Source organism: Protopterus annectens, chromosome 5.part0 (assembly GCF_019279795.1).
Source record: "Protopterus annectens isolate FY-2018-M chromosome 5.part0, PAN1.0, whole genome shotgun sequence".
Taxonomy (NCBI): Eukaryota; Metazoa; Chordata; order Ceratodontiformes; family Protopteridae; genus Protopterus; species Protopterus annectens.
Window position 1 is genome coordinate 71,682,134 of NC_056735.1, and position 17,141 is coordinate 71,699,274.

The following is a 17,141-nucleotide window of genomic DNA, read 5'->3' on the forward strand; positions in this document are numbered from 1 at the left end:
ATCAGTAGTGTAGCTAGGGTAGTGCGAATGGTGCAGCTGCCCCAGGTACAGAATGATAGGGGGGCATGATCAGGCAATCCCAATTACTCTCTCATTAGCAGTAGCATTTGTGTACACTAGGGTTTAAATGTCCGTATTAAATTTGTGGTCAACGTTGAGTGCTATAACACTTTGAAAGTAGTCTAACTGTCGCAACTGCTTGTGGCAGATGTAGGAAGCAGCTTGCTACAATTACAAAAACTTTTTTTTCTTTTTTTAAAGGCAGATATGAATGCTGTAGTGCTCCTTCGGGGGGGGGGGTCTAATCTAACTGCTTGTTACAAATGTAGCAAGGGTTTGCTACAGTTCAGAGGAAAGTTTTTTTTTTATTATTTTAAAGGAAAATCTGAGCTCTGTAGTGCTCTGTGTAGTCTGCTGCATCAAACAGACTTTGACAACTTCTAAGGCAGATATCATCATCTGAGCACTGTAGTGCTCCATGATCAGTATGAATTGTATCACCTGCTTCTCTCAAAGTAGCAATCAGTTTGCTAGAGCTCAAAAGAACATGTTTTTTTCTTCTTTTTTGTTAGATTATCATCTGAGTGCTGTTGCACTCCATATATTTTGTGAATTATAGTAAGTATCTGCTTGCTACAGTTTAAATCTGAGTTTTATTTAAAAAAAAATGTAAGTGCTTTAGAGCTCTCCATTCTAGAAATGGGAACTGATTGTCTCCTGCATTTCAGAAGGATCAGATCAGGGACTTGTTTCCTTTTTTGCTCCTAACTTGAGGATGGGCAGGGGTAGGATGCAGACCAAGCTGGCTATTTTTGGTCCTAAAACCAGGTTAAGGGGGCTTAGAATGGTGAATGGCTACTGGTGCCGGATGAACAAGCTTACTTGTCTGATATATGTATGTGTGTGTACTTTCCGCTTAATCACATGTTAATGGAGAGATATGTACACATAATCAGAGGGCATTCCCCCGAGAAAGCAAAGGACAGCAGCCGGTTAGCCATCACACTTTGTGCAATTGTTCACGCGTTCTATAATAACCCATTGCTGGTAAGGATGCAACACTTTTTTTTTTAATATTATTTATTTTGTCCCTGTTACATATCATATTTTTGTCAGCAAAAAGGTAGTTTTGTTTTAATCTTTCAGTAAGGCCATTTATAAAACATTGACAAAAAAAGTATTTTAGTACTTTGGAGCAAGTTTGGTTTTCTTCCACATTTCATGAATTGTTTGTCTCTAGATGACTGTGCTAGTATATTTCAAGGTCCGTATTTATAGAAAATGCATCCTTGATATAGCTTTTAAAAAGGAAGTGTCCCTTGGTCTTTTTATTTCATAGGCCCATTGGGGCAGTCTTGTTTCTCCTGTGACTTTGGACTTGTGTAGTAACAATTATTTGAAATGTATGCATAATTGGTTTAGCTGGAACATATGAAAAGTCCCTACAAAATTAAAACATTTCTATCGGGGTTGTACCAGCCTACCATTCCTTCTCTTCATTTTCTGATTTCTCATCCTCTTTTTCCTACTCTTGGAATGTCCTGTCTTCTTTCTGTCATCTTATTTAAGGCAGTTTAATACAACGTGCAGTTTATATGTAAATACACTGTGTAATATCTAGTAGTTCATAAGAGTATAGGCCTCTGGTAACTTAAAGTACAGCATGCTAAGCTCTTGAATTTCAGTATTGACCTAAAGTATTGTAATACGTCTTATGTTTAGAATGTCATTCTGGTTGTGCTAGCTCAGGGTTCGTTTGAAACTTTCCTCAAATCTGCCCTCTCCGCTACAGATATAGGTGTATAAAATAATACAAGGTTCAAGTCAGAATTTGGGCCCATGGCTTTGATCTCTCTTATATGCTAGATACAACAGTGCTTTTGTTGTCCCAAGGATGGAAAAGCTGGCTTAATATTAAGTAGCTAAAGGAACTGTCATAATTGGTATTATAAGACAATGTTCTTGTTTCTATGTGCTGTACAACTGTAGTGCTGAACATTTGAGGAGTTTCTTTAGTCTGAATTCTTTCATCACATCACTACTTGTACAGAGATCCAATTTCTGCAGCGGAAGAGCAAAAGTAAAGTTTTATTGTTATGCTTTTCAACATTCTCACTAATACCTAGTTCTGTGATGACTAATTTTCAGTTGTGTGCATCTTAGGGACTCATTCAAAAGTGAAGGCATATGCCAAGTGCAAACAGTGTTTTTATAAATGAATCCTCACCTACTTCAGTGAGTGCATTTCAGCAAATGAACTGAATCATCGACTGCTTCTACAAGAAGCTTGGACAGATTCATTGAACTGAGGTCAAATTCTGAGTGCTTCCAAGCAATGTGTGTTCAGTTTTAATAGCATGCAGCTCTTAACGCAAACATAGAAAGACTTTTATTTTAATTTTATTTCACAATTAGTGAAGAGAAATGAGGGAATGAAAAGAGGTGACAATAAAGATGCAGAGTTCTCTGATCTTGGATGAAATCCCGACAGCGAAACCTACAACTTTGTTAATGAAGAGGGATTTATTTATCACATTAAGTGCAAATGTAGCCATTTTTTGTTTGCGTGAAGCATATTGAGTAAAGGATAGATGTGGTCAATTAGGCTTGAGTCTAAGATGAAATTAATTTGATTTAAGGCTACCATCATAAAACCTTCTAATTTCAAACCGATATTTCTGCTAAGTCAGATGTGTACATTAGGAAGAAATTCTTGATGCGGTAAAGGCACAAAAAAGAAGCAGCTAGTATTAAATATACAGAAATCAGGAGCAGTAGTTATGAGAATGCCATCTGCACACAGGTCTGCTTTAAGGGCTCATTGTTTGTACATCAGTTGCAGATATTTATTTATTTTAGTTAGTTTGCATTTGTTTACCGGGGAAGTCCAACTGGACATGGATCCCATTTTCAGTGAAGGCCCGGGGAGAAAATCTCTACAAATATTAGTACAGCAAATATAGTAAATACAATACACTTGTTAATAAAGTACAGTACAGAGTCTAAAAGTTAAGGTACAGATTCAAGGCCAATAAAGGAGCAAAAAGTAAATATACAATAAGAAGCACAGTCTGTTATAATAAACAATGCAGTTGAAAGGACATTATGTTCAGTCTAATTACATTCATCAGTGGCTAGTTCAGTCAAAACATATTGATTAAGAACATAGAAAGGAGCTGTTTTAAGCTTTTATAGAAGGTTAAAGTACGATACGATGTAATTAAGTGACGCTCCCCGGGATCAGAACAATATCACACCGACATTCTCTGACATCCCTTTTTGCATATTCTCAAGAAGGGTCAACCTTATTCCAACCATGTTGTAAAAATTTCCTTATAAATAATATGACAGTACCCAGAGTAGCCCACTCAGTTTAGATTCTTAAACTACGAATACTCTTAGATCAGTTTAAACCCCAAGATAGTCACCTGCATCTGTTACGGTACATTCCTGTAACAGGTTGATGAGGTCGTTGGTTGGTGAGGTTTGCTCACCTATCTACTTTTGAAGGCATTGATGTAGACTCCTCCTAGCTAGTGGCTATAATCCTCGTCAGTCACATGATCATTTAAACTGAATGAACTTTCCATCTAGAAATGTGCTACCTTTAAATCTAAAGGAGACCCTGACAATTAATACCACCATCCCAGCAGACTTGTGAAAGTTCACAGCTAATGGTTCCTAGAAATTCTTAAACAGCTTCCATAACCTGCACATCACTGTCTGTGTTTACATTAGGAGTGATCTTTTATATGCTACAACCTATAGCTTGCCTGCTTGAGTCACTTCAGGATATAAATCATGATCTTTTATTCCCCTCAGTCTGTAGCTTGTCTGCTTTCAGGACCAGTTCAAGTCAGAGAAGATGGTCATTTGGCAGTGTATTATCTGAGAAGACACAGTTCTATTTCCTTTTGCAGGTAAGCTTATCTGAGGTTACAAATGATTTATAGCAATCCACTTGCAAATCCCAGTGGGGCACATTTCTGCAAAAGAAAAACTGCCTTGTATTTGTCCTGTAATGATGTGAGATTTACATCCAGGCATATTGGTTCATAGATTCTCACTATGCTTACAATCAAGGAGACCATTAAAAAGCTCAGCCCCATGACCCAATACTGGTGGGAGACTCAGCATCCCGCTATTAAGCAAATATTTTACATACATCCCTCGTGAAAATTTGCAGTTGCCCATCCTGTCATCCAGACTGGTTTTAAAGGTTGCTAGGGAGGCATTTTGCTTGCTAGATAAGGGCAGCCTATTCCAGAAATAAGGGCTATGTTTGGTTGAGTCTATATTACTGTGACGATTGGGGAGTGATGGGCGAAGGCTGCCAGCCTAGTCAAATAGAATTTGATACATAATTCTGGCATTTGTAAATAAATGTAAAATGCAGGCATGTTTTTCTGAGTGTAAAAGAATACTGTGAAATGTGGAACTGCAAAATATATGACAACATTGCACTCTACTGGCCCAGTAAAGCATGTTGTGACCCTTTCATGTTAGAATTCAGCTCCAGTGAGTCTGGATGAAAGTTTCATGACCATTGTTTTAAGGCTAAAGTTAAGGGTCAGAATTTACATGTGGAATGTGCTTATTGCTCTGGTTTCTGTTAGAGTATACATGTGAAATGTCTTTTATTGTTGTAAGTTTCTGAGCAGGTATTAGATTGCTTAATAATGCCATTTGTGGCCTGAGAACTCAAACCTAAGTGGTCAACATGATGTAGTTTGGGAGGGCCTCAGCAGAGCTGTTGGTTAGTGTTTAAAAACTATTGTTCAGTGAGAGACTAGAAGCAATTTGACTTTGGACATCTAACTCGGCACTTTGCCTTATGGTCACATGCAAGTTTTAGCACTGTGATTTCTTGTAGGAATAGTTAAAGCTAGTAAAGATTAATTAGATATTTTTCTTTGAAATCATACCTGTACTACTGTATTAAGTTTTTGTGTGCTCTCTGAACTCTTAGATAGCTCTGTGGTATAGTAGTTTTGTCTTGCGTTTTAATTATTTATTAAATATTTTTAAAACCTTCTACCTGTGGCTGGTTTATGAAGAGATAAAGTATGCTTTAGAGTACATTATATATTTATAGAGTTTATTGTACTAAACCCTTCCAGTAAGCCTTGAGACTGATTAGTCATACAGCCATTGGATTATAATATTGCACAGTAATAATTGGACACCCTTTTAAGGGCCTTTTAGTAGCTGATAATTAAGTGGATGGTGGCAGGAATTACTACTGTATGGTCTGGGTAATATGGTCACAGCTAGAGAACCTGTGCCAGCCTTTTCCCAGGAAAGTCTGTGTGGTTGTATAACCTCGCATCAGCTACCTGGGCAGAGACATGAAGCACTGGTTGGACAGAGAGGGGTACTGGAGGTTTTAGCTTGCCCAGTTAGGCTGAGACCTGGACCCTATAGCTGTGCCAGTGGGGAGTCTTATTGGGGACCTGGTGAGCAAAGGAGCAACCAGCCCCAGACTGACTGTGATCTCTGTGTGCACTTAAGGGAAATTGTACTTTACTGTGTGTATTAGTTATCCTTTCCTCTCTTCTAGGAGATGACCTCCCTGGTGTTAGTGGTGAGGATTGAGGCTCCTTGATTGCTGGGCCAGGGCACGGTAGTCACATGTGGTTTGCAGTGGTTGGATCTACTTCACACACTAATTGGCTTGTAGTGGTGTGGGTAGAGTGAATTCCTGTAGCTTATGTTCAGTGATCTCTAAAAGTGTTTTGTACTCTAAAACAGCCACGCAGTGTATACCAAGAGTTCAGATCACAATTGTTTTAATTCTTTTGTTAGCTTAGTGTTAGGGTGAGCAGGCAGCATGTCAGCAGAAGAGTATGGAAAGCTGACAAGGAACCATCTGGCGGAGACGTGCCAGGCTTAGGGGGCTGGTACATGGAAACCTGACTAAGGCAGATCTGATTACAGCCTTGGTTACAGCTGCATCAGAAAACAGCAGCCTGGAGAACAATCTGACAGTGGAGATGCAATATCCTCAGAGAATGGACAGCTCAACCTTTCTGCAGTGGACTTAAAAACAAAATCCAGCTGGAGCTGAAGAGACTTGAGTTGGAGGCCAGGCATATGGAACTAGAAGCATCTGAGAGAATGAGGAGCCTAGAAGCTGAAGAACAGGAACAGCAGAGAAAGCATGAGAGGGAAATGCTGACTCTTCACCAGAGTCATGGAGGTAATGGGGAAGGGAGCAACTGGACCCCAGAAGCACAAAAGGTCAGTAAATTTCTTCCACAGTTTAAAGAGGGGGATAAGTTTGATAGCTTCATTCATATGTTTGAGCAGGTATGTAAACAGTATGAAGTTGACCAAAGGCTCTGGGTACGGTTCCCGACCCCCTTACTCCATGGTAAAGCTGTAACTTTAGCAAAAATGCATGACACTGACTGTTTTGATTATACTGATGTAAAAAGACATTTATTAGAATGTTTTAAGCTAACACCTGAAATGTATAGGAAAAAAGTTTTGTGAGCATAGACGCAAGGTAGATGAAAATTTATGTGAATATATTGTTGAACTGAGCACGTATTTTTATAGCTGGGTGAGTGGATGTCAGGTCACCACTTTTGAAGGGCTGGCAGACCTTTTAGTGAGGGAACAATCCCTTAGCACTTTGCCTGAGGACATGAGGATCTGGTTAGCTGATAGACAGTGTGCTACTTTAGAGGAGTTGGGGAAGAAGGGAGACCTATACCTAGCAAGCAGGCAGCCCTGCACAGGAAAGGGATCCCCAGTTCTGCTCATTGGACTAAAGGAACCCATGGTGGGCAGCACAGACTGCCCCAACAGAATCCACCAGTAGCAAGGGAAGCCACTAGTTCAGGCACATGTCCAGGAGCTAGCGTCAAATGTTTTGAATGCAACCAGTGGGGCCATGTGGCATACAGATGTCCACAGAGGCAAATTGGGGAACCAAAGGTGAGGGAGCCAGTAAGTGGGAAAGACAAAATGCCACAAAGTGGGTTGTCTTGAAACAACAGGAGTATGGAACTACCATCCTGCAGATGTCCAGAGAGGGAAGGATTTGGATGAGGCAGTATTATGTACTTATGCAGTTACATGCAGTGAGGCTAGGAGACAAGCATGGGGGTCTGGTAGCCTGGGGGAGACCCAGACAGACTGCATACTTTCAGCCAGGACTGCTGAGGTGGTTACTTAAAGGGAGTGAGCTATGCTGTAGCAGTGAGACTGAATGTAAGCCACAGCTGCTTGTGGGTACTGATGTTCCCTTGGACAGGGTAACTGCAATGGTATAGGTGAGTAGTAGTACCCAGGCTGGCAGTGAGGCACCACTGTCAGAGGATGCCAGACTTCCTGTGGAAGTGGAGCTGCGAAGAGTTACAAGGAGAGACTTGACACAGACTCCGCTCTCAGACCCTACATTGCAAGACCTGAGGCAGGTAGCTAGGAAGGCACCTGATTCTCAAGGGAAGGGGGACTCTGTATACTGGAACAAAGGGTTACTATACAGAGAGTGGACCCGTGAGGGAGGTCTAAAAGTTGAGAGAGTACAGCAGTTGGTGGTGCCTAGAGCTTACCGTCTGGCGCTTCTATATTTCCTTTGCAGGTTATATGGGCATAAAACTTGCAAAGAGGTGTATTATGCAAAACTTCTATTGGTCTGGAATTTCCAGAGATGTAACCGTGAACTACAGGACCTGTGAGCAGTGCCAAAAGGTAGACAAGGCAGGAAACAAAGTGAGAGCTCCTTTGATGCCTTTGCCTGTGATTGAGGAGCCATTTCAGAGGGTAGCTATGGATATTGTGGGTCCTCTGAGTACCCCAAGTTCCACAGGGAAAAAGTATATCCTAGTGATGGTAGATTTTGCTACATGATACCCCTTAGGCAGTGGCTTTGTCCTACATTGAGGCCGAGAAGGTGGCAAATGCTTTGCTAGAGATTTTCAGCAGGGTAAGTTTCCCAAAAGAAATACTGACTGACAGAGGTGCCAATTTTATGTCAAACCTGCTGGCTTGTCTGGGGAGGTCCTGTGGGGTGAAGCACATGAAGACCATCCCCAGACCTAATGGTCTTGTTGAGAGGTTAAACTCTGCAATCAAGTCGATGCTATGGGCATTTGCAGATCAGTTTAAGAGGGAGTGGGACAAATATTTGCCCCATCTATTTGCTTAGAGAGGTTCCCCAGGAATCCATGGGTTTTTCACCCTTTGAGTTGCTGTATGGGCATAGGGTGAGGGGACCTCTAGATTTAATTTGAGATAAGTGGGAAGGCGAGTGAGAGTCTCACAAGGAGTGTGTTGTGGCATACGTCCTAAACCTCAGGACAATGCTCAGGGAACTCATGGGCTTGGCCCAGGAGAACCTGGCAGAAGCCAAACAACAGAAAAAGGTGTGGTATGACAGGTATGCTCAAGCTAGGGAATATGCTGTCTGGCAGCAGGTAGTGGTTTTCATTCCTGTCACACAACAAGCTGCAAGCAGCTTAGGAGGGACCCTACAAAGTGGCAAGAAAGGTAAGTGATGTTAACTACATGGTGGAACTGCTAGGCAGAAGGCAGGGGCACAAATTCTACCATGTTAACATGATGAAACCTTACCATGACAGGGCGGGCCTTGTGCTGAGCATTTGCAGTGGATTGCAGGAGGAGTCTGAGGAGATCTGGGGACTGATCTCCTCAGTGAGGCTCGGGCTGACACCTCGGTGGAAGGGGTAGCAATATCCCAGCAGCCATCTCCCAGCAACTATCTCCTACCCAGGTTCGAGAAATCCGAGCAGTGTTGTAGGAATTTGGGGATGTGTTCACTGGGAAACCAGGGTGCACCCACCTGGTGGATACAGGGCCCCAAAGGCCTATTAGGCAGGCCCCTTATAGGGTGCCTGAGAGAGTCAAACAGACTGTGAGGGAGGGGGTACAGGAGATGTTGGAACTAGAGATGATTCAAGAGTCCAACAGTCCTTGGGCCTCACCAGTGGTACTGGTGCCAAAGAAGGATGGCAGCACCAGGTTCTGTGTGGATTACAGGAAATTAAATAGTCATACAGAGGCAGATGCTTACCCCATGCCTAGGACAGATGAGGCCCTAGACAACTGGGTGGGGCTAAGTATCTTATAACCATTGATCTTACCAAGGGTTACTGGCAGGAGCCTTTGGCTCCCAGTGCTAGAGAGAAGTCAGCCTTTGTGACTCCTTTTGGCTTGTATGAGATCACAAAGATGCCCTTTGGGATGAAGAATGCCTCAGCAACTTTCCAGAGGCTTGTATCTTAGCAGGAGGGTTTGGCTTTGCTTACATGGATGATATTGCTATCTACAGCCATTCCTGGCAAGAGCACCTTCAGCATGTCAGGGAGGTGCTGGGCAGACTACAGAAGGCAAGGTTGACCATTAAGCCAAGCAAATGTCAAGTGGGTATGGCAGAGGTCTCCTACCTAGGACATGGAGTGGTAAGATAAGGCCAGAACCTGCCAAAGAGGAAGCTATTCAGGCATGCCCTGCATCTGTTATGAAAAAGAAGGTGAGGACATTCTAAGGGACAGCAGGGTACTACAGAAAGTTTGTTCCCAATTATAGTACCATAGCTGCTCCCCTCACAGACCTGACAAGGAAGAGCAGGCCAGATAAGGTAGAGTGGACCCCAGCATGTAAGCAGGCATTTCAGAAGTGTAAGGAAGCTTTGGGAGGACTCCCTGTTTTAGTCAGTCCAGACTGTAGCAAATAATTTGTTGTGCAGGTGGGGGCTGTACTTAGCCAGATTGCTTCAGAGGGAGAAGAGCACCCAGTGGTTTATCTCAGTCGCAGGCTCCAACCCAGGGAGGAATGCTTTGCAGTGGTAAAAAAGTAATGTCTAGCCATAATGTGGGCACTACAAAAACGTCAGCCTTATCTGTATGGAAGAAAATTCACTGTGATGACAGATCACAACCCTCTAACATGGTTAAACAGAGCCAGTCAGCAAAATGCCAAGTTGCTAAGATGGAGCTTGGGGTTGCAAGCATATATGTCAGTGCAGCACCACAGTGGGAGTAGCAATGCCAATGCAGATGGGCTTTCAAGATAGGGAATGGGGTGAGATACACTCAGATAGACCTGACACATATAAGTGATGTTTCTCAAGGGGCACTTGAAAAACTTGCTAGAGTTCCCCGGGGGGGGGGGGGGATGTGACAATTGGAGAGAGATGGGCGAAGGCTGCCAGCCTAATCAAATAGAATTTGATATATAATTCTGGCATTTGTAAATAAATGTAAAATACAGGTATGTTTTCTTGAGTGCAGAAGAATACTGTGAAATGTGAAACTGCAAAATATGTGACGACATTGCACTCTACTGGCCCAGTGAAGCATGTTGTGACCCTTTCATGTTAGACTTCAGCTCCAATGAGTCTAGATGAAGGTTTCATGACTATTGTTTTAAGGCTAAAGTTAAGGGCCAGAATTTACATGTGGAATGTTCTTATTGCTCTGGTTTCTGTTAAGAGTATACATGTGAAATGTATTTTATTGTTGTAAGTTTCTGAGCAGGTGTAAGATTGCTAAATAATGCAGTTTGTGGCCTGAGAACTCAAACCTAAGTGTCAAAATGGTGTAATTTGGGAGGGTCTCAGCAGAGCTGTTGGTTAGTGTTTAAAAACTATTTTTCAGTGAGAGAATGGAAGCATTTTGACTGTAGACATCTAACTCAGCACTTTGCCTTATGCTCACATACAAGTTTTAGCACTGTCATTTCTTTTAGGAATAGTTAAAGCTACTAATGATTAATTAGGTATTTTTCTTTGAAATCAGACCTGTACTACTGTATTATTTTTAAGTTTCTGTGTGATCTATGAACTCTTAGATATCTCTGTGGTGTAGTTTGTGTTTTAATTAATTATTGAATATTTTTAAAACCTTCGACCTGTGGCTGGTTTATGTAGAGATAAAGTATGCTTTAGAGTATATTATATATTTATAGAGTTTATTGTAATAAGTCCTTCCAATAAGCCTGGAGACTGATTAGTCATACTACCATTGGATTATAATATTGCACATTAATAATTGGACACCCTTTTTAAGGGCCTTTTAGTAGCTGATAATTAACTGGGTGGTGGCAGGAATTACTACCGTATGGTCTGGGTAATAAGGGCACAGCTGGAGAACCTGTGCCAGCCTTTTACCAGGAAAGTCTGTGTGGTTTTATAACCTCTTCTCAAAGTCTGTGTGTGTGTATGTATCAACTGCCTGGGCAGAAACACGAAGCACTGGTTGGACAGAGAGGGTACTGGAGGTTTTAGCTTGCCCAGTTAGGCTGAGACCTGGACCCTATAGCTGTGCCAGTGGGGAGTCTTATTGGAGACCTGGAGAGCAAAGGAGCAACCAGCCCCAGACTGACTGTGATCTCTGTGTGCACTTATGGGAAATTGTACTTTACTGTGTGTATTAGTTATACTTTCCTCCTCTAGGAGACGACCTCCCTGGTGTTAGTGGTGAGGATTGAGGCTCCTTGAGTGCTGGGCCTGAGCATGGTCGTCACAATTACTTCAAAGTTTTATTTCCGCCAATACTTAATCAACCCTTTTGCATCAAACATCAGTTAATTGAATGTTCAAATTGGTTAGGTGTTTAGCAAGGTATATGCTGAAGGGTGCATAATATTAATTATGGAACTAGTAAGGAATGAAAAACGTGTGACTATAACTTTGGACCTTAAGGAGACACCAAGAAGGGTAAGCTATGCAAGATGGAATGATTTTCTTAGTACCACAGAAACATGATCATAAGACAGTCTGTCGACAAATGCACCAAAGGTCCTGCTTGACTTCAGATTTAAATGGTATTTTATATAGTAAGCAGCAGTGATGCTAGAATTACCCAAAGACTCTGATGCATTTCTTTGGGTTGAGGTTAACCCCATGATTTGTAATATACCGAGCATTTGTTCAGGACAGCCCTTGCTGAAAAATTTGCCAATCAGAATGGGATTTAACGGTCATCTGTTTATCAGCAAACTTGATAAGCCACAGTCTCTCAATATTTTATTTATTTATTTATTTATGTATTTAACATTTGTTGACCGGGAATGTCCGACTAGGTTCCACAGAGCCTGTTTTCAGCGGAGGCCCGGGGAGAAATGCTCCAGATGCATGTCTTTGGAATATATATATATATATATATATATATATATATATATATATATATATAAATTCCCAATATAATCTTTTATGTTGGAGAAGTGTACTACAGAGAGAGATGCCCAATACAGAGTCCCGTGGGATTCCACTGCTGATTTTTTTTTTTTCTGTCTAGAGCCAATATTCCTGACCTTAATTGTATGTGATCTATTAGATGGCCATTTTCCTAACAATTGAACTACGTATGGATTAATGTTGAACTGGGAGAGCTTGTTAATAATCCCAGCATGGATAATGGTATCAAAGGCCCTTTCAATGTTCAGGTGGGTAGTCTGGATTATTCACAGTATCCATCAGTAACCCTTTCAATTAAATCAATGAGGTTGAGCAGGAATGTACCGAATTTTAACAAGCCAAACCTGTGTGACTCCAGGATTATTAGGTTACCTATATCATTGTTTTAGTTCATTTCCAGTGCATTCCCATAGCCTTACGCATAATATTGTTAAGACTAAGTAGACCTGTAATTTCACAGAGTCATTAGGGTGACCCCCTTTATGCAAACGTACAACAGCTGTCAATGTCCACATCTCATGAACTTAACCAGTGGGGAGAGTGTGGCCAAAGAGCTAAGGATAGGTTTTACAATGTAGTACTTTACAGTTCTCTATGAACATCCACGGATATTGTCAGGACACGTGGAAGTAGCATTTTTAACCTTTGGAAAATTCCAGAAGTATTCCCCATTGTTTGCATCTGTGTTCCAACACAGAAACCTACATCAGAAATTTTTTCCAAGCATCTTGTCATTTGCTTTTCTTTTAGTAACATAGAAATAATGCCAGACAAGTAGTTATGGGGACCATAAAATGCCTAACCATGTACAGCTTTAAACAGACATAAAAATTCATGCCACTCTCTTAATACTGCTTACCTTCCAAATTGAAGTTTAACATGTTTACCTGCACTTGTCTCTTACAGCTATAAACTCCTTGTACATTTGTCCCACTGCCTGGACCCACCGTGAGAATCCTATTAATGCAGTACAGCAGTGCTGCGTCAGAAATCAGACCCACCGTGAGAATCCTGTTAATGCAGTACAGCAGTGCTGCATCAGAAATCAGTCTCCTTTAATCTGAGAATGACCTCTGAAAAGGGTCAGTAATTGTCCACCTTTTCTTACTGTTTATGACCACCGCTCTGCCTTTGAGACTTTTTACCTTGCACGCATAGTTAAATAAAAACAAAGTGAATTTAGCAAATAAATGTAAAGCTACAGCACATCTGAATGTAGGTGTGTTTAATTTGTTGACAGCATTCTGGTTTGATTAGAAGAACTAGAACTAGAGAGATGACCACAGCCCTTAACCCAAACTGACCAGATACTTACATGAACCATGAGGTATAAATCACCTATGAGAGAAGGCACTGTGGTATTTATTCATACTGTATGCACATCAACAGAAGAATATGGAATAATATAGTGAGCTTCTACAGAAAAGGCGAGTAGTCTAATTTCAGTGCCTTATATAAATGCAACATAGAAGCTGCAGTGGTGCAGCGGTAGCATTGTCGTCTCACAGCAAGAGGTTCTCCCATTTGATTCTCGGCTGGAGCGCCTTCTGTGTGGAGTCTGCATGTCCTCCCTGCAGTCAACTGGATTTCGAAAGACATGTGTGAATGGGCATGCCTTCGTTGAAGGTTGGGCATCGAGCTGGAACCTCGGCACTGTAAAAATCTACTGCCAATCATTAGCGAACCAGAGTTCCGCTGTAGCGACCCCTAACTGGGAAAAGCCGAAAGAACAACATATAAATGTAACATGGGAATTCTTAATACATGCATGTCTTTCAAAAGTTAATATAGGTCTGTATTTCAGAAAATTCACAAGGGTAATTGTATTATCTGCTGATTATGAAATGTTTTATATATTTGTTAACTGAGTAAGTACACTGGCCAGAAAGAAGACACTTTGTAGGATGACAGAGGCCAAAAGGTAAAACAACATAAACAATGTGACATTATGTAAGCAATTATTCACAAATCTGTATGTAAAACAAGTGTACATAATTTAATAGATGACATCACATTAAACATTGACAAGTTTCACTGTTTTGCATGATATTCATACAAGGAATAAATGTGGTGAGTTGTAGTTATAATGGATAGTTTCAGTAGGGCAGGAATAAGAATAAACAGAAGAAAGTGGCTAGACTTCAGTGGAAAAGGACTGTAACCATGTGTGTGTGGGGGGGTATTACAAGATAACAGATGAGTCAAGAGTACAGCATAAAGCATTGGGAGGGAGATGCAGTGTGGAGCATAGAGGAATAAAGTTCAGTAAAATTGCAGGCTTATAGAGAGGGAATGTAGGAAAACATAAAATACTGAGCTGTCTATTGAGAATTATAGGGAGTGAGAAATGTGGAGCTGTAACGACTGAGGAACAATGTGCAGAGGAGTGAGGTTTAGTCCTAGTGAGTACTTTTTGGGGCAGGTTAAGTCTGCAGTACAGTTGTGTCAAGACAGTAACAAAAATGATGCAGTTAGATGATGTGAATTTTGAAGAATGAAAAAAAAAAATCGTGAGGAATTTATGGTGTATTCACTTGAAGTAATGAGAGAAAATAGACTGAAAATGTCAGCTGTATCAAATAAATGATTTTATCTGACAGATTAAATGGGATAAAATGCTAACTTTAAAACTGTAGGATGCTAGTTTTAGCGGATTTATAGGAATAAAATATATCTTGCACTAGAACATACAATGCTTGGAATAATAGCATGGGTTAATTTAGAAATGATGGGAAAATTCAAGGCTGTTTGGGATGAAAGTAATTTAACTCTGGAAAAGCAGGAAAGGGATGTGATGGGCAGGGTTGATTGCCTGATGTGTTCTTGTCAACAGTTGTCTGGACCAGATAAATGTGGGAACTGGGGACAGAGGCAGTCTTTCATTAATCGTTCATTGGTTTAAACAACTGCACATTTAGCAAATGAGCTAGATTTGTGTCTAATGCAAATGGATGAGATTTTGGATCTGGTTTACTGGGACCTATGAACCTAAGACATGAAGCAGGGTAAAGATTTCATCATTGTTGTTACTGATGGATCAAATTTAGCACAAGTGATCAAAAACATAACTCTCTAGGAAAGAAGTAGATCATGAACTTAATTTCTTTTTGACTATTATATTTGAAAAAAAATAACATAATGTTAAACAATTTCTGTGCATAGCTGCACAGTGACTATTCCCAGCATGCAGTGCACAAATGCCAGAAGGATCTATGCATAAAAGTGAGATGTGTCATTGGATTTCTGTTTGTTCATTCGTCTCCTATTAAATTCCCTAATGTGATGATCATCTTTATTTTCTTAGGTAAGCCTGTAATGATCGTCACTGAATACATGGAGAATGGCTCTCTTGACAGCTTTCTTCGGGTAAGTATTGTGTACACAGATGCAGAATGACCTTATCAGATTGGATTATTTCATCTAATTCTGCTGCTAAGAGTTAGTGGTGCAGTGAATATGTTTAAACAATAATGTAAATAAATAACTCCATAACATTTGACTTCAGATTCATTTCCCTTAGTCAGTGTACATAACCATTTTCACAGCTGCAGTAGCATTCATTCACATTTCCTGTAAATGTAGGACAGTTTTTTATCATAACTGCATGTCCATTCAGACATTGTGCATGCCAAAATTGAGCATCATCCTTGAAGTGTTTAATGACCATGTAATTAAATTTGCGCATTTTATGTAGAGTGTTTTATAAAGTGTGCTAAGATAGCAGCTGATTCCTGACTATGCCCTCAACAAAGGAGATGGAATTGTATAATGTAAAAGGGTATGTATTTACCCCACATGGATGTAAGGAGCAATAACGGCAGTTACAGCAAGTGTATTCCTGATAAAAGAAGGTATCTGTGCAGTAACCCCATTTCATATCATGAGGGTGTGGAGTTCTGACAAACTTGTTTACTAAATGAATAACCAGTTATATATGTTCAATGTAGAAGTACTCCGGGGTGACTCTCATGATTAGCCTTAACTCTGCTACAGTATAAAATTATGTATTCATTTAACAAATGAAAAGTTACCAGGCCTTTTAGTTTTTTTCTCATCACATTTTCATTATTACTTTCTATTAACGGATTGCTGGGGTAGTCAGGATGTTCCATGTATCCTCCGTAAGTTGAGAAAGACTGTCTTCAGTCTAAGGTATCCATTTTTTGTGTGCAACTTGTGTCCAGTCTTGCCTTGTCTTTCTTCTTGAGGTTAACTCTATTAACCTTTACTGAGTATAGTGCGAATTCATAACCTTCACCTTCCATTACCATAACTATCCTTAAAAGAATGTTCCTAACCCTTTGGCTGTCCACATGGCTCCCGATAACCCTTTGGCTGTCCTCATGGCTCCAGACCTTCCTGTCCTTATTCATCTTTGTCACTTCCTTTGGACATTCTCTCCTAGTGAAATGTCCATATACAGGGAAGGCCATCAGAGTAGTATTAAGTACTGTAAGGCTTAACTGGAATTTCATGATTAACACATATATTTAACAGGTTTTTCCCTTGTAGCTCTATTTCCCACATCAGCACTTTGTGTACTTGAATGAATGTGTGAAATTTCTCCCCCTGACTAGAGTGTATGGTAGTCATGTTATAGACTGAATTATAGAACCTGTGAACAGACAGGAGAGGTCTGACCACTTGACATTACATAATCGTATGGGACAGTGACACTGGTATTTCTGTTAGTACACAAGTCATATATTGCAACAATGTATGACTTGGTACACAAGTCATACATTGCAACAATGTATGACTTGGTACACAAGTCATACATTGCAACAATGTATGACTTGGTACACAAGTCATACATTGCAACAATGTATGACTTGGTACACAAGTCATACATTGCAACAATGTATGACTTGGTACACAAGTCATGCATTGCAACAATGTATGACTTGGTACACAAGTCATATATTGCAACAATGTATGACTTGGTACACAAGTCATATATTGCAACAATGTA

General features: G+C 40.5%; 1 protein-coding gene across 1 annotated transcript in view; it reads left to right on the top strand.

Annotated features, from left to right (window-relative positions):
- EPHA3 (EPH receptor A3) overlaps positions 1-17,141 on the top strand; it is a gene marked incomplete in the record, with an annotated part of 1,122,317 nt that overhangs the window by 965,105 nt on the left and 140,071 nt on the right. The window contains 1 exon segment of the mRNA XM_044072146.1: positions 15,474-15,535. Coding sequence (XP_043928081.1) covers positions 15,474-15,535 — 62 coding nt within the window.